This window comes from Coregonus lavaretus (assembly GCF_964263955.1).
Source record: "Coregonus lavaretus genome assembly, chromosome: 25".
Classification (NCBI taxonomy): domain Eukaryota; kingdom Metazoa; phylum Chordata; class Actinopteri; order Salmoniformes; family Salmonidae; genus Coregonus; species Coregonus lavaretus.
This window is the reverse complement of record NC_140012.1, coordinates 40470558-40491536: the sequence shown is the minus strand read 5'-3', so window position 1 is coordinate 40491536 and position 20979 is coordinate 40470558. Positions and strand designations below refer to the sequence as shown.

At 42.4% G+C, this 20979-nt stretch overlaps 1 protein-coding gene across 1 annotated transcript in view; it reads left to right on the top strand.

Annotated features, from left to right (window-relative positions):
* Positions 1–20979, top strand: part of LOC311101052 (cholesterol transporter ABCA5-like) — a 46918-nt gene that overhangs the window by 305 nt on the left and 25634 nt on the right. The window contains exons 2-17 of the mRNA XM_084142086.1: positions 377–555; positions 3597–3786; positions 4342–4515; positions 5343–5440; positions 6662–6891; positions 9712–9853; positions 10482–10670; positions 10975–11122; positions 11360–11537; positions 13652–13710; positions 14057–14343; positions 14520–14639; positions 14844–14982; positions 15143–15233; positions 15420–15559; positions 15777–15896. Of these exons, the coding sequence (XP_083998212.1) occupies positions 448–555; positions 3597–3786; positions 4342–4515; positions 5343–5440; positions 6662–6891; positions 9712–9853; positions 10482–10670; positions 10975–11122; positions 11360–11537; positions 13652–13710; positions 14057–14343; positions 14520–14639; positions 14844–14982; positions 15143–15233; positions 15420–15559; positions 15777–15896 (2413 nt within the window). The 5' untranslated portion in view covers positions 377–447. The remainder of the gene's footprint in view (positions 1–376; positions 556–3596; positions 3787–4341; positions 4516–5342; positions 5441–6661; positions 6892–9711; positions 9854–10481; positions 10671–10974; positions 11123–11359; positions 11538–13651; positions 13711–14056; positions 14344–14519; positions 14640–14843; positions 14983–15142; positions 15234–15419; positions 15560–15776; positions 15897–20979) is intronic.

Below are 20979 nucleotides of genomic sequence, written 5' to 3'. Positions count from 1 at the left end.
ACTTATACGTCATGCAGTCCACTCGTCTAGCGTTGCTAGTTAACTAACATCAACGGTCGGTAACGTTAGCGACCCTATCAACTGTAGCTAGCTAATGTATAACCGGGTTATCGATCCTTGGCCACAGCTCGGTTGTGCTTTTTCTCATGTTACATGTCAAACACACACCCAGGTGTTATACGAACGTTGTAGAATATAATATGCCTAGTTAGCTAACTAATTAGCCTAGCCAGTTAAATCGATTGACCCATGCGTTAATAAGCTAGCTACTTCCATCATCAAATGAATGCCAACAATTTATCAATCTAGTAGTTGGTGAGATATCTAAAAAAAAGTTGCTCTCAACAAGGAGGTTGCTTTATCTCTTGTTTTGCAGCTATTGCGCCCAGCAGTGGAGAGCGTCCTCATTCATGCTCCAGACAATTGAAGCATGCTAGTAACGTTAGTATGCAGCCCAACATAGTCAGAAGAGATGCCGGAGTCTGGCATCAAACGAGAAGCCTGCTTTACAAGAATCTACTCATCAAATGGAGGACTAAACAACAAAGCCTGCAGGTTGGTAATTTGCTGCACCTTGTGTTTTGTCTGTCTGATTTGAACCACATTGGGTCAGTTTCCCGGACACATTAAACCTAGTCCAGGACTAAAAGCAATTACAATTGTTTCCCCATTGATTCTGTTTTTTAGTCCAGGACTAGCTTTAATCCAGGACCTTTATGTTTTGCGTCGGAGAAAAGTAGCTAGATGTATAACGTTAGCTAACTAGCCAACTCATCTGTATCTAACCCGTGCTGCCAGCATAATTTCCTGCTGCCAGGAGAACGCTAATACGAAAGTATTATTGTATTATACACAACACCTTTTAGTTTTTACTAAGAAATCCTTTCTCTTGTTTTACCGACCTCCAGAGCCTTTTGGCTTTAGCATGCGCCACACCTGCCCACAAGCTTCTGTAAACTTGTTGTGACTAGTGAAAATATGACTGCCTTCTGCTTTGCAACTCAGCAGGTCTCCACGACCGTTCCATCTTTGACCATTCCATCTTTGATTTGGAATTGGGGAAAAAAAGATGAAACCTTTCCTCTTTTTTTGTGCGTTTTCCTTCATTGTAGGGCCATGCATTTTTCATTTTGATTTAAGTTGCTCTAATGCATTATTAATGTGTGTCTCTTTCATATTTTCCTCCAGGGGTAGCTAGTGTTTGAGAGGGGCCTCCTGGAAATTAAGTAGCTGTTTAAGGCAGCTAGTGGTGAATAACTAGGTTCCAAATGGCATCCTGTTTCCTTTGTAGTGCACTACTTTTTTCCAGAACCCCATTAATCCTGGTCAAAAGTAGTGCACTATATTGGGAATAGGGTGCCATTTGGGACATACACTAACACTTAGAGCTCCCACTGTACTTGTGCTGTCAAAATGAAGTGGTCGATAGGCTTGGGCAGTATCTAGATTGTCATACCTTTATACCGCTCTTGTGCCATCCCAGGACATTCGGTAATACCGGAACTGAACACAAGGAGCTAGCTAATTTAAAAAACTTCAAAGAAATACTTTCAACGCTTTTGACTGTATTGAAAAACCATCCCTTGGCTATTTCCAAATACCCCGGTATACAGTATAGACTAGGCTTTTTAATCCTTCCAGCCACACCAACCGCTCGTTGACTGTCATCACCCATCTTGGGCTGGCTGCAATACTTTTAGAAGTTATTAATACGCAACCAAATAAATTAAGCATGTTATGTAATGCTCCAAGCCTCCGTGCCAGGCCTGTCTGGAAGCAGAGCACCAATGCCAGTTTAGCTCTAATGATTTTCCTTTGACGAAGATGTGTTTATCAAACGTGTCCTTTTTTTGTGTGGATATAACTGTTCATTACAGATTTATAAACTAACAATAAGCAAGTCATTAATTGTTTTTAAACTACTTAATACCCCCTTCACATGGTGTGCTTTTTACTCCAAGAAACTGTCTCACAGAGTGTTTTTATATGGACCCAATAGGGGTTAAGGCCCTGTGATGGGGGGTACATCAAGCTGCCTCGCTACAGAAACAGGATATAGGCTCCTATGAGCTGTTCTGGCTCGCAAAAGCCAAGGCTGGTGCCAGGCTACTTACTTACCTAATAGGCATAGGACTAGGCATGTCATAGGAGCAGCTAACACCTTTTTTTTATCTGTTGCTGTTTGAAAGATACGCCAACCTCCAGCCTAGGGCTTGACATGCCAAACACTCAAATTTTTACATTTTAGTCATTTAGCAGACACTCTTATCCAGAGCGACTTACAGTTAGTGAGTGCATACAACTTTTTTTTCTCTTTCATTTTTTTTTTTTTTTTTCATACTGGCCCCCCCATGGAAAACGAACCCACAACCCTGGCGTTGCAAGCGCCATGCTCTACCAACTGAGCGACACGGGGCCCATAATTTAGTGTTTCAATGCATCTCACTGCTCCCCAAGGTCAGCCTGTCAGAATTCAGGGTTGTTTAATAACAATGCTTGTTTGTCATCAACCTTGATGGGAGGGAGAGTTTGAGACCTTGGACAAGCTGCAGACAGTGGGCTGGTTCGACATTGCAGCCGACAGTGTAAGCGACTGCCGACTGACTGATTTACAAATCACTTTTCATCATAAGTAACTACTCAGTCATTATTCATTGTAGATCAGTCAGTCAATCACAATGCATTACAGATTTGATCCGCTCAAACATGGTCATCTAGTGGTTATGTGCTTATGGGGGAGGAGTAGGGAGTTTGGGGTGGGGATGTTATAAGGATATTTATGGTAGTAGGATGGTGATGTTATTAGGATATTTATGGTAGTAGGATGGGGATGTTGTTAGGATATTTATGGTAGTGTCACTGTGCTGTTTATTACAATGACATGGTGATATCTATTACAATGACATGGTGATATCTATTAGAATGACATGGTGATATCTATTACAATGACATGGTGATATCTATTACAATGACATGGTGATATCTATTACAATGACATGGTGATATCGATTACGATGACATGGTGATATCGATTACGATGACATGGTGATATCTATTAGGAATGACATGGTGATATCTATTACAATGACATGGTGATATCTATTACAATGACATGGTGATATCTATTACAATGACATGGTGATATCGATTACGATGACATGGTGATATCGATTACGATGACATGGTGATATCGATTACAATGACATGGTGATATCGATTACAATGACATGGTGATATCGATTAGAATGACATGGTGATATCTATTAGAATGACATGGTGATATCTGTTAGAATGACATGGTGATATCTATTACAATGACATGGTGATATCTATTACAATGACATGGTGATATCTGTTAGAATGACATGCTGATATCTATCCACGTTTTAATTTGACCTCAGTCTTGTGTATTGCTATCTAGGCCGGGTTACTGTAAAGTGCTGATATTAAAGGGCTTTATAAATGTTTTGATTTGATTGATGCCCTTTATCACTTTGCTTGATTAATTTAGTTAGTGAGTGGTTTATTGATTGATTGCCCTTCCCTGAGTTTGTTTATTTGATTGATTGATTTGATTGGTGGGTTTTCTGCTCCAGGAGTTGATCCTGCCCCTGCTGCTGCTGGGCCTGCTGGTTCTGATCAGCACCCTGAACCCACATGTCTACTATGGAGGTATCAGGACCATGGAGCTGGAGAGGGAGGACTACCCCCTCCTCCAGGGTCTGGGATACACCCCCGTCAACAATGCCACCAATCACATCATGGAGGAGGTGGCCCAGGAAATGAGTAAGTAGGAGGATGGACATGAAGCTCGAAAAATGCTAATATAAGGGATATTGTCTTGCATTGGATATGTGGCACAAATGCTAAAAAGTTAGCATTTGGAGACCGTGACCAGGTAAACAAAACCAAGGCGTGGATTGCACCGTCTCGTCATGGATTTACAAACATTGCATTGCTGTAGGTTAAGTATTCACTGGAGCCTGGATTGAAATTCGCTTAGGGCCCCCAAACGGCTAGGGCCGGCTCTGACTTCATGTGTGGGTGTGGGTACGCTGACCCACTGCGGCCCCTCGTGATAAATTTTTGTGGCCCCCACCCCCAACAAAGTTGCCCATCCCTGGTTTAAATGGACTGAGTGTTATGGGGACCTGCTGTCTTGGTGGCTTTACAAGTGCATGCATCCCAACGGCACCGTATTCCCTGTGTAGTGCACTACTTTTCAACAGTGCCCTATGGGCCCTGGTCTAAAGTACTGCACTATAACGGGAATAGAGTGCCATTTGGGTTGCAGACAGTGTATTTACGTCTGCCTTGATTCTTGTGGTTTCTTCATTGTAGACATGCAGGACCGTCTGGAGATGTTCTCTAGTGAAGAGGATCTGGAGAATGCCAGTCTGTATGAGCCGTCAGGCTACGTTGGGGTGGTCTTCATGGGCAGCACGCCCACCTCTTACAAGCTGCGCTTCCCTTACAACCAGCTGGCCATGCCCAGCGACTACACTCAGTCCATCGGTAAGAGATTATTTTAATATTGGTATAGGCGAAATAAAGATCTTGTTTTATGAGCAAGATTTGTGCCTATTCCTTCCTTTTGTCCATTGGTGAGAGAGAGTAATATTACCCTCTGTGTACAAGCACATTATCCTCAATAGAATATGAATCCTTTCGCTGTGGAGTGAAATTAGGAATTAGATGTTTGCCTACTGCAAGATGATTATAAACTCCTAGATGTGAGTTATAAAGGCAATAACAGAGTCGGTCTGTATCTGTCTCTCGCTCTGTCTCGCTCTCTCTCACTGTCCGTCTCGCTGTCTGCCTCGCTCTCTGTCTGGCTCGCTCTCTGTCTTTCTCGCTCTCTGTCTGTCTCGCTTGCCGTCTGTCTGTCTCGCTCTCTCTGTCTCGCTGTCTGTCGTCTCGTTGTCTGTCTGTCTCGCTCTCTCTGTCCGTCTGTCTGTCTGTCTCGCTCTCTGTCTGTCTGTCTCGCTCTCTGTCTGTCTGTCTCGCTCTCTGTTTGTCTGTCTCGCTCTCTGTTTGTCTGTCTCGCTCTCTGTTTGTCTGTCTCGCTCTCTGTTTGTCTGTCTCGCTCTCTGTTTGTCTGTCTCGCTCTCTGTTTGTCTGTCTCGCTCTCTGTTTGTCTGTCTCGCTCTCTGTTTGTCTGTCTCGCTCTCTGTTTGTCTGTCTCGCTCTCTGTTTGTCTGTCTCGCTCTCTGTCTGTCTTGCTCTATGTCTGTCTTGCTCTCTGTCTGTCTTTCTCGCTGTCTGTTGCTTTATGTCTGTCTTGCTCTCTGTCGGTCTCTCTATCTCTCTGTCTGTCTGTTTTTCCTCCCTCCCTCCCTCAGCCAGCTGTTTTGCCAGCTCAGTGAACTGCAGAGCAGCTAACTACTGGTACTCTGGCTTCACCCGCCTCCAGACTCTCATCGACGCTGCCATCATACAGGTGAGAGGACAAAGGTCAAAGGTTGTTGAAAGAGATCTCAGGAGGTTCAACCTAGGGCTGCACAATTAATAGAATTCACATCGAAATCGCAATATTGACATGTGCAATGTCCGTATCCCAAGAGATCCAAATCGCATGCAATATTATGTAACACATTTCAGCAACATAACAATCATGTAACGTGAAACATCCGTTTTTATAGTTTACTCAGATTTATTTTCTCCTCTTGCGGCTGTTTCCACACCAAGCCCCGCCCCCTGTCACTCAAGCAGCGCAGTTCCTCCTCCTCGCTGTTAGATTCACTTTAAGTTTGCATGCTGTTTTTTTTTTAGGTCAAATGTAGTCAATCGATTGTTCCAAACAAGAACGATGCTGCTTTCTGCTTTTCTATGATGACTACAGTTCACCACAAGTGTTTTGATCTACAGTATATCGCGTATGAAATCGCAATATTTGGTTTAAAAAAACAACAACATCCTATTGGAATGTTGGCACATATAGTATAGCCCAAGTTCAACCTTACTTGACCTCCTGGTTGGTTGATCGATCCTTGAACCTGTGGCGGAGTCCCAAATGATTCCCTATTTAGTGCACTACTTTTGACCAGGGCCCATAAGGGATGCAGCCTGTATCTCCGGTATTCTGCAGCAAAGGGAGTAATGCTGTTTTTCGTGTTAATGAAATGAATTGGCTGTTTTTTCCATGAATTGAATTAGTCCGCTTTCTGTATGCCATATACAGTGCATTCAGAAAGTATTCAGACCCCTTGACCTTTTCCACATTTTATTACGTTACTGCCTTATTCTAATATGGATTAAATAGTTTTCCCCCTCATCAATCTACACAAAATACGCCATAATGACAAAGCAAAAACAGTTTTTTAGAGATTTTTGCAAAAATAAATAATTAACTAAATATCACATTTACATAAATATTCAGACCCTTTACTCAGTACTTTGTAGAATTTTTTCTTCTAAAAACCTGTTTTCGTTTTGTCATTATGGGGTATTGTGTGCAGATTGAGGACACTTTTCTATTTAATCAATTTTAGAATAAGGCTGTAACGTAACAAAATGTGGAAAATGTCAAGGGTTCTGAATACTTTCCGAATGCACTGTATGCCTTAACTTTGTTGCAAAGCAAATGATTTACCTATAGGAATTATATTCTACACCATTTCCTTCTGTTCTCTATTCATCCTTGATGCCTGCCTGTGTTCAGATGCAGACCAAGCAGTCGGTGTGGAGTGAGATGGCACAGCTGCGTGTTGTGATGATGGGCCAGCCAGGGTCAGTGGAGATCCAGAAGTTCCCCCACGCCCTCATCTCCATATACCTGGTGCTGGCCTTCACACCCTTCGTCACCTTCCTCATCGTCAACGTGGCTACAGAGAAGGAACACAGGCTCAAAGACACCATGACCATGATGGGCCTCTACGACTCTGCCTTCTGGTGAGGAGAAACTCTGTGTGAGTGTGTGTGTGTGTGTGTGTCTGGAGGAGAATGAAGCACCAATTTAATTAACTCTACTAACATATAAATATTAATGCACGAGCGAATAACAAAAATGTCAGTTATTATCCGTTTTTTAAACAACTAATTGACCAACGTTGGTTCAGTTATTTGAATTCCATTTCGTTCTGGGTTTTTCTGTGAGCTCAATGATGTGCGCTGCAGTTTCTCGAAAGATAAATCAGATCATGCCCGAACTGTGCGATACTAGGGAGTTGTAGTTTCCAACAGGCATACATAGTTGTAACGCAGAAAATGTGATAATTAACTACTATGACCATAATCCATTGCGCGGCTACTTGTCCGGTCTGTTTCTTTTACGCCTGCTACGTAAGAGACAGAAGAATGCGCAATCAAGCGAGGTATCTCTACCTGAAAATACATCATCTAAGTGATTGATGGTTGGTATTCAGCAGTCATAAAAGTATGCCTTATTTACTTTGAAGAACTACTAAAATAGTTTTATCAGACAGCATAGGCAGCAGCTCTATAGAGATGAGATGATGACTTGGAATGAAATAATAGTCAAATAGAACAGATTTAATAAACACAACACCTGAAATATTTTATTAAAGTAATGTTAATAAGTGATTAGCAGTAATGGGCAGTCACTACCATCATGGGACTTTTATCAATTGTTTTATTCTGTGTTACAGCATTCAACCCAAATAATGCAAAATGAATGTAATGTTTAAAAAAATGATTGAAATAATAAAATCGTGTTTTTTTTTTTTTTTATCAAACCGAAACAACTGAACCGACCTCAAAAAGCACTAATCTTATTTTTAAATATATTGCCATAAATAATTTCCATTAGTTCATGAAACCAGATTGAGTGGTACCATACCATCTACAGTACCAGTCAAAAGTTTGGACACACCTACTCATGCAAGGGTTTTTCTTTATTTTTACTATTTTTACATTGTAGAATAATAGTGAAGACATCAAAACTATGAAATAACACATATGGAATCATGTAGTAACCAAAAAAAGTCTTAAACAAATCCAATATATTTTATATTTGAGATTCTTCGAATAGCCTTGATGACAGCTTTGCACACTCTTGGCATTCTCTCAACCAACTTAATCTGGAATGCTTTTCCAACAGTCTTGGAGTTCCCACATATGCTGAGCACTTGTTGGCTGCTTTTCCTTCACTCTGCCTTCCAACTCATCCCAAACCATGTCAATTGGGTTGAGGTCGGGGGATTGTGGAGGCCAGCTCATCTGATGCAGCACTCCATCACTCTCCTTCTTAGTAAAATAGCCCTTACACAGCCTGGAGGTGTGTTGGGTCATTGTCCTGTTGAAAAACAAATGATAGTCCCACTAAGCACAAACCAGATGGGATGGCATATCGCTGCAGAATGCTGTGGTAGCCATGCTGGTTAAGTGTACCTTGAATTCTAAATAAATCACAGACAGTGTCACCAACAAAGCACCCCCACACCATAACACCTCCTATTCCATGCTTTACGGTGGGAACTACACATGCGGAGATCATCCGTTTACCCACACCGCGTCTCACAAAGACACAGCGGTTTGAACCAAAAATCTCAAATTTGGACTCATCAGACCAAAGGACAGATTTCCACCGGTCTAATGTCCATTGCTCGTGTTTCTTGGCCCAAGCAGGTCTCTTCTTCTTATTGGTGTCCTTTAGTAGTGGTTTCTTTGCAGCAATTCGACCATGAAGGCCTGATTCACGCAGTCCCCTCTGAAAAGTTGATGTTGAGATGTGTCTGTTACTTGAACTCTTTGAAGCATTTATTTGGGCTGCAATTTCTGAGGCTGGTAACTCTAATGAACTTATCCTCTGCAGCAGAGGTAACTCCGGGTCCTGTGGCAGTCCTCATGAGAGCCAGTTTCATCATAGCGCTTGATGGTTTTTGCGACTGCACTTGAAGAAACTTTCAAAGTTCTTGAAATGTTCCGTATTGACTGACCTTCATGTCTTAAAGTAATGATGGACTGTCGTTTCTCTTTGCTTATTTGAGCTGTTCTTGACATAATATGGATTTGGTCTTTTACCAAATAGTGCTATCTTCTGTATACATGGTCCCGTGTAGCTCAGTTGGTAGAGCATGGCGTTTGCAATGCCAGGGTTGTGGGTTCGTTACCCACGGGGGACCAGTATGAAAAAAATAAATGTATGCACTCACTAACTGTAAGTCGCTCTGGATAAGAGCGTCTGCTAAATGACTAAAATGTAAAAAAAATGTATACCCCCCTACCTTGTCACAACACAACTGATTGGCTCAAACGCATTAAGAAGGAAATAAATTCCACAAATGCACTTTTAAGAAGGCACACCTGGTAATTAAAATGCATTCCAGGTGACTACCTCATGAAGCTGGTTGAGAGAATGCCAATTGTGTGCGAAGCTGTCATCAAGGCAAAGGGTGGCTATTTGAAGAATCTCAAATATAAAATATTTTGATTTATTTAACACATTTTTGGTTACTACATGATTCCATGTGTGTTATTTCATAGTTTTGATGTCTTCACTATTATTCTACAATGGGTTTTTTTTTTATAAAGAAAAACCCTTGAATTAGTAGGTGTGTCTAAACTTTTGACTGGTAGTGTAGGTCTTTTAAGAAATATTTAGCTGTCTATGTTATAAAGGCTTTTAACTTAATAAAGAAAGGACTATGGTGATATGATATTTACATTTACATTTTAGTCATTTAGCAGACGCTCTTATCCAGAGCGACTTACAGTTTTTCTCTACAAAGATGTGTGTTGATGTTTCAACAGGCTATCGTGGGGCCTGCTGTATGCAGCTCTGGTCACCACCATGTCCATCCTCATGACCATCATCGCTACCTACACAGCCCTCTTCCCCAACAGTAACTTCATCATCATCTTCCTCCTCATCTTCCTCTACGGCATCTCCTCTGTGAGTACCTCTGATGAGCCCTGGTTGGTTCATGACATGACATTTCCCTTTAATGTGCCATGTGTGTCATGGATTAGACCTGAGATTGACTTCCTCATTTCAGTTACTATAGGATATTACTGACCTTTAAAGGGATACTTTGGGATTTTAGCAATGAAGCCCTTTACCTACTTCCCCAGAGTCTGATGAACTCATGGATACCATTTTTATGTCTCTGTATCCAGTATGAAGGAAGTTAGAGGTAGTTTTGCTAGCCAATGCTAATTAGCGTTAGCACATTGACTGGAAGTCTTATGGTATCTTCTACCATGCTTCCAGTCATTGCACTAATGCTAGTTAGCAATTTCCTTCAAACTGCACACAGAGAGAAACATTTCATCCACGAGTTCATCTGACTCTGGGGAAGTAGATAAAGGGCTACATTGCCAAAATGCCAAACTCCCCTCTACCAATAGATATGAAGCTGCATTGGGTTGACTTGCTTTGGCTGACAGGCCATAATAAAGGGATTTTTTTTTTTTTTATTAAGCGTATTTTTGACTTACCTACTAGACTGTTATCGTTTCCATTCGAAGTCAAACCTATAAAATGTGAACTACCCCTTTTAAAGCCTATTATCTTTCCCCAGATCTTCTTTTCCTTCATGTTGACCCCTCTGTTTAAGAAGCCCAAGTTTGCCAGTACGGTGGGCTCCATGCTGACTGTGGTGTTCGGCTGCCTGTCCCTGTTTACTGTCCTGATGAAGGACTTTCCCCAGCCGCTGGTCTGGGTTCTCTGTCTGCTGTCCCCCAGCGCATTCTCCATCGGTATCGCACAGGTAACCAAGACAGTCAACGCCCATGGCACTACTGGGTCGTGTTTATGAGCACCAAACAGGGAGCGACTACCTGGACTTGTCCAATAGAAGCGCTAATTTTCTGTTGTGAAACGGGTTAAAAACGTGTTCTGTTTCAACTCTGGGAACACGACCCATTATGAATGTCAATATCACCTGGATACCAGCACTACAGCCACATTGACTAGATTTTATCGTCAAGGTTGTCCAGGACAAAGTGGGAAATGTCTACAGACACCATCCCCCATGGAATACAGCTATTATGTTCTATTCTCTGTGTGTCTAGGTGGTTTACCTGGAGGCCCATGGCGACGGAGCAGTGTTCTCTACCCTGGCCAACGGCCCCCATCCGCTCTACGCCCCCCTCCTAATGCTGGTCCTGGACAGTATACTCTACCTGCTGCTGGCTGTCTACTTGGACCAGGTCCTACCTGGTACGGTACAGTTCTCTTCTGGTTTGTCTCCTGTCCCTTCCTGTCTCATGTCCCTTCCTGTTATGTCCTGTCCTGTTGTCTTCTGTCCTGTCCTGTTATCTTCTCTTTTGGAAGGAAACAGAAATGTAATAACCTCTTCATCCAGCTTAGTCTAATTGAGAGCATCCGTTTTTTCAAGAAAGAAATGTCTCTGTATCTCAAACTATATTCTGTAACCCTTCCATATTCCTTATCCAGGTGAGTTTGGCATGCGGCGGTCCCTGGTCTACTTCCTGAAGCCGTCCTATTGGTCCAAGCGCAGTAAGCGCTACGTCGAGATGCGCTCTGTGTACGAGACGGAGGTGAACGGGGCCCCAGGTCTGGATGAGTCTGTGGAGCCGGTGTCTTTGGAGTTCAGAGGGAAAGAAGCCATCTGGTAAGAGCCTCCCCTTTTATACCCGTTCCACACTACTGATCCAAACCAAACTGTACTGGGCTGGCCTGGTTACGCATCCACCATAGTTGCTGGAGGCGTGCTGTCTAGGTAGTGTACATCAAGCTGCCTCATGCTACAGAAACAGGAGATAGGCTCCTGCCCTATGGGTAGTGATGGGGGGAAAATGTATAGTTACATACTGTGATATTATTTTGGATGATATTATATTGATACTTTGACTCCAAGTATCAATTTGGAGAGAAAAAATATAATAAAAATATGTATCTTTGCTAGGTAGCGCTAGTCGGCTGTAGCTGCACCATAACACCAGTATTTTCCATCCTATAGCTTGTTCTCCCTCTTCTTTTTAAATAGTGAGTCAACATGTTTTCAGCACTTATTTCCCTGACTGATCAAAACTCGTTTTCTCATGCTGTCTCGTCTCTCTGCAGCAGACAGAGTGTGAATCGGGTACATCACTGCCCCTGTTAGATAAGAGCCACTATCTCTTCACGTCAGTTCTCATGGTGCCTCATATGAAATGTTGCTGTGCAGATTGTATTTATTTCTTATCATAATTGCTCCCTTCCCTGACTGGAAGAGAACGCTTGTGTCTCGCTGTAACAAGTGGGTTTGAAAATAGACTCTGTGGTAGCCTCAACGCGGCCGGTCCGGATTGGGCTGATATATCCGGTTACCTTATGGAGAAACCTGCCTGGACCCATTGACTTTCCAGGACAGAAATACAGGCTCTAACATGATGACCAAACCGTCTCCGCGCATGCGTATGTTGCTTTTGTCTAGCCCCACCAGACGCTAGCACACAGCTCAGACACCCATGCATACCACACAAGACATGCCACCAGAGGTCTCTTCACAGTCCCCAAGTCCAGAACAGACTATGGCAGGCGCACAGTACTACATAGAGCCATGACTACATGGAACTCTATTCCACATCAGGTAACTGATGCAAGCAGTAGAATCAGATTTTTTATTTTTTTTACAGATAAAAATACACCTTATGGAACAGCGGGGACTGTGAAGCAACACAAACACAGGCACAGACACATGCATACACACACATGATAACATACACACTATACACACACGTACACATGGATTTTGTGTTGTAGATATGTGGTAGTGGAGTAGGGGCCTGAGGGCACACACTTAGTGTGTTGTGAAATCTGTTATGAATGTATTGAAATGTTTTAAAATTTTTATAACTGCCTTAATTTTGCCGGATCCCAGGAAGAGTAGCTGGTGCCTTGGCAGGAGCTAATGGGGATCCATAATAAATACAAATACAAATGTCATGCAGGTTAAAATACCAAAAGCAACTGTGAACCAACTATATTAGTTTGGGGACACATATGAAATATTAATGGACATTTAGCTAGCTTGCTGTTGCTAGCTAATTTGTCCTGGGAGATAAACATTGGGTTGTTATTTTACCTGAAATGCATATGGTCCTTTTTTTTGCTGGGTCTTTTTAGAATTTTGACCCATTTTGAGTCACACAAAATCGTGTTCTCTACTCCGACAATTCATCCACAGATAGTTTTTTGTTTGTTTTCTTTGATTAAGCTCTCCTCGTTCATTTTCTTCTTCTGTAGATTTATATGGCGGTTGGCAACCAACTTTAAGGTGCATTACTACCACCAACTGGACTGGAGTGAAGAACGTGTTCATCTTTCAATCACCCACGTGGGTATATGCTCGTAAAAACCAATGAGTAGATGGGAGAGGCGTGACTTGCAGCGCGTCGAGCGTCTCAAATAGAACCAAGTTCTATTTTAGCGCCTGGCTACGCAGATGCTCGTTGACACGCGTGAGTGTAATGATTTGAATAACTTGTATGTGTAAATTTAACACATGCGCGCGCAACGCGGGCGGTCTGGTCAGCATGTAAGAGTTAGTTACCAGAGGAAAAGAAAACCTCAACCGAGCTGAATCGATATAGATGTGAACCTGACGTAGAAGAGGAACCCACCGGCTTGGTCTGCTGCCAGCCTGGACACTTCCATTAGCTTTGACCCAGAAAGACTGCGGGTCAGATTGAAACCTGTTGTTGTTGACCCTCGTCTTGTCTCTGTGTATCCCCACCCTGACAGCATTAACAACATCTGCAAGGTGTACAAAGACAAGGACAGCATCGTGGAAGCTCTGAGGGGTGAGGCCTATTCCTCATTATCACATGTTTCTGAATACAAAGGGGAGGGGCATGTTATCTGTGTGATTTATAGCACTTTAATGTTTTTTTTTTTGTGTCGCTTTTATATATTTTGAATTGAGCCACACGATCTCGTGTAGCTCAGATGGTAGAGCATGGCGCTTGCAGTGCAATGGTTAAGGGGTTTGATTCAAAAAAGTATGAAAATGTATGCACACACTACTGTAAGTCGCTCTGGATAAGAGCGTCTGCTAAATGACTAAAACGTTAATGTAAATAGTGCGTTTTTATTGTTTATTTACTCTATGTTGTTAATTTCCCTCTTTCCCCCCTCCCTTCTATCCAGGCTTGACCTTTGACATCTACGAGGGTCAGATCACAGCCCTCGTGGGCCACAGCGGAGCGGGGAAATCCACTCTGATGAACATCCTGTGTGGGATCTGCCCTCCGACCGACGGCCACGCCTCTATCTACGGCTCCCCAGTGGCAGAGATTGCAGAGGGGGCAGAGATGAGGCAGCTGGTGGGCATCTGCCCTCAGTTCAACATCATCTTTGACGTGCTGACTGTAGAAGAGCACCTGAGGATATTCGCTGCCATTAAAGGGATTCTCCCCGCTGACATTGACAGTGAGGTGAGTGAGTGTGCGAGTGAGAGTGTATCATTCACTGTGTCCTGCTGAATGGATTTGGGAATTGGGCTTCTTTAGCTATTTCAGCTTCAACTCACAAGATTGCTACTATATTCAGTGTTGTATGTGAGGTGTGAAGCTGATTTTTGTCTCTGCCATATGATCAATCTGTCCGTTAGGTGACCAAGGTGCTGAAGGATCTAGATCTGGAGAAGATCATGGATGCCCAGGCTAAGAACCTGAGTGGAGGCCAGAAGAGGAAGCTGTCTGTGGGCATAGCCGTCCTGGGAGACCCCAAGGTAGCTGGATCAGTAAAACTTGAATTGACTGACTATCGTCACAAGACAAATGTTGCTCCGGTTTTGATAATTTCATATTTGAATAATCTCTCACACTGTTTCACTCGTGTGTGTGTGTGTGTGTGCGCGTGTGTGTGTGTGTGTGTGCGCGTGTGTGTGCGTGCGTGTGTGTATGTGCGTGCGTGTGTGTATGTGCATGTTTAGATCCTGCTCCTGGATGAGCCAACAGCTGGTATGGACCCCTGTTCCAGACACCAGGTGTGGTCTCTGCTGAAGAGTCGCAGAGCAGGCAGAGTCACAGTGCTCAGCACGCACTACATGGATGAGGCAGACATACTGGCCGGTACACCCATCTCTTTCTGCTCCATGTCCCACAATGTGTTCATCTGTAGCAGGGTTCTCTATATCCTTCAATACACTGACAGCGATTATCTTTCACTCTCTATCACGATTCCTCTCAATCTCTTTCTCGATTTCGGTCTTTTCCCGTGCCCTTCATCCAGACCGCAAAGCTGTGATCTCTCAGGGCCAACTCAAGTGTGTTGGTTCGTCCCTGTATCTCAAGACCAAGTGTGGAGTAGGATACCACCTCAGGTTAGTTCGGCAGACAGCTCTCCAATTTTCACTCAAAACACACTATAAAACGTATCCAGAGCTAAAGAGTTTTGGCCCATTTGAGCCCTCCAGCACATTTCTTTATATTATACAAGTTGTTTTCTGATAATTGTAAGGTTGATGCATGCATACCACAGCTGAATTACACTTTTTCCCTTCCTATAGAATGTCTGTTGGTGAAGGGTGCAAGGCGGATAGTGTCACCTCAATGGTCAAGCACCACGTCCCCAAGGCACAGTTGTCACGGCAACAAGAGGCGGAGCTGACTTTCACCCTCCCTTTCGAAAGCATGGACACATTTTCTGGTCAGGAACCAATCTCTGAAATGAGGCTCAATTGTTGGTTTCTATCATAGACATATAATTTCTACTAAGTGTACCCATGAGGGGGCAGTCAAATTGCTATGGTACGAGGGGCTGTTCCCCTTCTAGGAATTCTATTTCTATGGTTCTTGTGTAGCAGTTAGAGTTTTAGATCTGTGGTTCTGTACTTACTGTACCTTGACTTCACTCTCTTTCTCAGGATTGTTCTCAGAACTAGACTGCAGGCCAGACCTGGGCATCATCAACTACGGGGTGTCCATGACGACGCTGGAGGACGTGTTTCTGCGTCTGGAGGCAGAGGCTGAGGTGGACCAGGCTGGTGAGCCTTCTTTCTTTCCTTCCTTCCTTCCTTCCTTCCTTCCTTCCTTCCTTCCTTCCTTCCTTCCTTCCTTTTCCTCCTTCTATAGTAACCCTTTATGATGGTCAGAGCAGCCTGTCCTCTCTAACGTATGTGATACCTGGGTCGTATATTCATTAGGCACCAAACAGACTGAAACAGGGAGAGAACTTCCTGAACTTCTCCAATTAGAAACACTAGTTTTCGTTTTCCATTGCAAACAGTTTTTCTACAGTGTGCCCTAAATAATATGACCCTGTTGACTAGCCTAGTAACAACTTCCTGTCTCTCTATACCCCTCCCATCTCCAGACTACAGCCTAGTAACAACTTCCTCTCTGTTATGTGAATTATTTAACAAACTATTTCAGAGTCTCTGTGCGTTTCCCAAAAGGTTGTAAGTCTTTTGGATTTAAGAAACGGACAGAGTCCCGGTCTGCATAGTCAGAGATTTATTCATTGAGAATTCTGCCATCACAATTTCAGAGTCCATCTTTTATACTCACACGTCATACAAAAATCCCTCCCCTCTTTAGGCAGGCTGTAGTTTTCCACTTTAAAACTGCTCTCCTGACCATCAGTACACACACACACACACACACACACACAAATACACACACACATGCACTCTTCCAAGCCTAACAGTTTCTCTCCTCCCTAAATTCCTCAGTTATTTTGGTTTCTCAGTTGTCTGTAGACAGTTCTCCTTGTCCTTTGTTGTCTGGTCTAACTCTTACTCACATTGCTAAATAGTAGCTCAATGTCAGTCTTTACTGGTCCTACACTCACACATTCTAACACATTTCACACAGTTTCAGGGTGTAATAATTAGTCATTAATAATTATTCTATCAATCAACCCTTTGACTAAATATTACACACATACTCACAAAATATATGTTGTTATAGAAATTAATCACACACATTGAAGCATATAATTTGATTTGCATATAAAAACATAAAAAATTGTCTCATTCAATACAGGTTCATCAGGTTTACCCCATGATTAAAAGCGTAACGTTACTCTTTAGCAATGGTACCTAACCTGTTTACCCACTATCTGGAAACAACAGTCTAAGCCTATAGTGAAGAACATTTGCTTCATCACGTCCTGCAACATCGGTTAACTAGTACATCATACTTAAAAGAAGACTTTAATACACAAAATATCATTACAATAACTTTTAAACTAGAGATTTATAGTTCTAGGAAAACATCCAGTCTCAAACTATCTGAATCGTCGTCGTTCTCCACCAAGCCTGGTGGGTCATATTCTTCATTCGGTTGGTCGGAGTCCGGGATTGGGCCGTATCTCACCATCTGCTGTGATACTGCATTCTCCAACGCCTTGCTCACCAACCCTCGGACACAGGGAATAAGACAACATCCACAAAGAACAAGTATACCCATAGAAGCTATAGCTGCACCCAGAATAGTTACAACAATAGTTTTCCATTTACCAAACATGTTATCAAACCAACCAGTCATTGATGTATTCACCCCCCAGTTCTCAGCCCATTCTTTGCTTAATGCAGTGAGACCTGCCAGTGCTCTAGTTACTGTACCATCTGGGGCTGTATTGTTGGGGATAAACATACAACAATGACCTCCCACCATCTTGCAAATCCGCCCTTCTCTGCTAAAAGCATTTCGAGAACCAAACTATTCTGCAGGTCATGAGTGAGGTGGCGGATAGTTGGCCTGAGATTCTCTTCACTGCATCCCTTGTCTAATTAACGAACCTTTGTAGATGTCATTAATCCAGTCAACATTTTTATCAATTGTAACCCACCAGAAAAACGTTGTTGTAAACCCTTCTCCAATTTGATCTGTGATTCGCATTACTTTGGTGTCTATAACATTGATCATCTCTGGGGTTCATGGTGAATTGAGGTGCCTTGGTATTATCCTTTTTAAGAGTGGTTATTTTAATATCAGAACAATTAGGTGAGGTTTGGTTTGATCCCAAATCTATCACACAAGAGAACATGGTCTGAGGCATAGGTGCAGTTACAAGGGTTGGCCTACCTGTTGAACAGGCATAACAATTAGTTTGACCCAACGCCCTAGCTGTGTAGTTCATCCACCTTACCCAGAAGTTCTCATTTGAAATTCCTTCTACTTCTCCTTGGTTAATTTCCTGCAAGAGGAAATAGTATACCCTTGTTGGTTTAGTGCTATTTAGGATTCCTTTTGAGGGCCTTCCAAGGGGTATTAAACTCGTTTTTTGGTACCTCTGGTGATAACATTAGATCTACCTGCTGTTCTGTCTCGGGGGTGGAAGATTCATTTCTCTCCTGAAAAATGAGCCTCACACATGTATTTGCCCCGACATCATCAACACAGACCCAATAGTTCCTTGCTTATCATCTTGCATAATTGACTTTACCGTTATCACCAGTTCCGTTTTACATTTATCATGGTTTTGTTTAATTCCCCATCGGTGTGCTGCGTCCATTCCATTCTCATAGTATGTTCCCAGGTATGTTTAAACACCCTTGCCCAAGGACATGAGCGTTCCCCAGTGTAAATGTATTTACCATACCTTCTAGGACCTAACTTTCTTGTACACGCCCCCTTCTTACCAAAGCCCCCAAAACCTCCTATCTCTTCATGGGAGAAGTCGAATGGTATCTTGAATCCCCCATCTTGTCCTAAACTGACTTTAACTATTAAAAAAATAATCATTCCCCCAATAGTCTTTCTTGGTTTCAGTATTTCTACGAGATCGAATCAGTGCCTTGGTATTATTTTGTTCATCATTTCCCTGTTTAGGTTGACCTGGATTAATCCATAATATGGTTAACATGATGATGCAGCTCAGAGTCCCCCAAAATCCCCAAAACCGCCATCCCAATCCTGTCCCTGACCCACCTGCCTGGTACTTCCCCATACCCACACCTCTATAAACACCCCACAGTGATGAAAGGTCGGGGTAGGGTTTCTTCGTTAACAGAGTTTACCTCCGAACCCTAGTGGGTCAGTTCTTCTCTTTAACTCTGTGTGTGTTCAACGGTGTTGGTATGTGGGCCTACCTTTTTGCAGTGGGTAACGTGGACCCAAGTGGCTCTCTCAGCTATTCTTATAGCGAAGGCAGTTACCAATAGGACTTGGTATGGTCCCTCCCAGCGTAACTGCTTTCAATCCTTTTTCCTCAACGATTGGATCCACACCCAGTCTCCAGGTTATATACAATGAATCACCTTCTCCTTTAATTCTCCTGTAGGACACAAATTCTTAGACATACGTGTACGGTTAACGAACAATTTTCTCATGTGTTCTGCTAGTGTATTCTCTAGTTCTATGTCTGCCTGTTCTGGTCCTACCAACTGTGGCATTCTGTAAGGTCTTCCAAACACTTTAATATATATATATACATACACACACACACACACACACACACACACACACACACACACAGTGGGGGAAAAACATTCTATCAGTTTATACAGTGGGGGAAAAAAGTATTTAGTCAGCCACCAATTTCGCAAGTTCTCCCACTTAAAAAGATGAGAGAGGCCTGTAATTTTCATCATAGGTACACGTGAACTATGACAGACAAATTGAGAAAAAAAAATTCTCCAGAAAATCACATTGTAGGATTTTTAATGAATTTATTTGCAAATTATGGTGGAAAATAAGTATTTGGTCACCTACAAACAAGCAAGATTTCTGGCTCTCACAGACCTGTAACTTCTTCTTTAAGAGGCTCCTCTGTCCTCCACTCGTTACCTGTATTAATGGCACCTGTTTGAACTTGTTATCAGTATAAAAGACACCTGTCCACAACCTCAAACAGTCACACTCCAAACTCCACTATGGCCAAGACCAAAGAGCTGTCAAAGGACACCAGAAACAAAATTGTAGACCTGCACCAGGCTGGGAAGACTGAATCAGCAATAGGTAAGCAGCTTGGTTTGAAGAAATCAACTGTGGGAGCAATTATTAGGAAATGGAAGACATACAAGACCACTGATAATCTCCCTCGATCTGGGGCTCCACGCAAGATCTCACCCCGTGGGGTCAAAATGATCACAAGAACGGTGTGTCAATATGGCAGCATATCTAAACAGTAATTCCGGGAGAATTGGTAATCTGTCTTTGAACCATATTCCTTCCTTATTTACTGCGCCTAGCTTCACCCATCTGTGAACTTCCTTAATTGGGGCCCTACTGTAGCGCTCTATAAGTAGATCTCTATCTATCGAAACCTCCTCTTTTGACAGCTGACTGGGCCCAGAGAAGTGTTTTAACCCTGCTGACAACATTTGATAATACCTCAACTTACTTCTATCCTGTAAAAGTAATCCAAGATTATAACAATTGACTAGCAACAGGTATCCCTCATTCAGGGAAAGCTCTCTCTCTCTTCTGTTATTTTATGGATCAAATCATATATATTATTACCAAATTATAATCTTCTTCACACTTTTCACAGTATTATAAATTAACACTCAACTTGGTAAAATAAACTATCTTAAAGTCCTCCTCTCATGCCTTTAGAATTACCAGTGTGGATGATTAATTAACACCAGAAAGTCAAAACAGAGTTCAGAGGCAATTGAAATTTTTCAACGAACTGTTCCATCCCGTAGTATACTAAACATTACCATCATTCTAAATATTTCATAAATGTTACTTATCCCAAGTGTTCATTAAGTCGTCAATACATTTATTCTCATAAGAAATCATATATACCCTAAACTCAGTCAAAACAGAAAGACTTATCACCTCTGACCTGTTGAAAACCCCCTAAAATCAAAATAACAACCCTTTATAAACATCATACTAGGTGTGTTGTTTTTTATTTGAAAAACCCAATTGAAAAACAACAACCAAAAATAGCCAGGCCCCACTTAATTTGGTAGCTCCCTTTTATGACCTAAATACTGCCTAACTCCACTAAACTGCTCCCCGTAGCCCTGGGCAACATTCCAATGAGATAAGCAATCTCTTTCTCCTGGAAGAGAAATTATACATTTTGTTAACCTTCAATTGCCATCAGTAATCTAAAGATGGTAAGTACACACAAAACATGATACAGATATCCCCAGTCCTAACTCATCA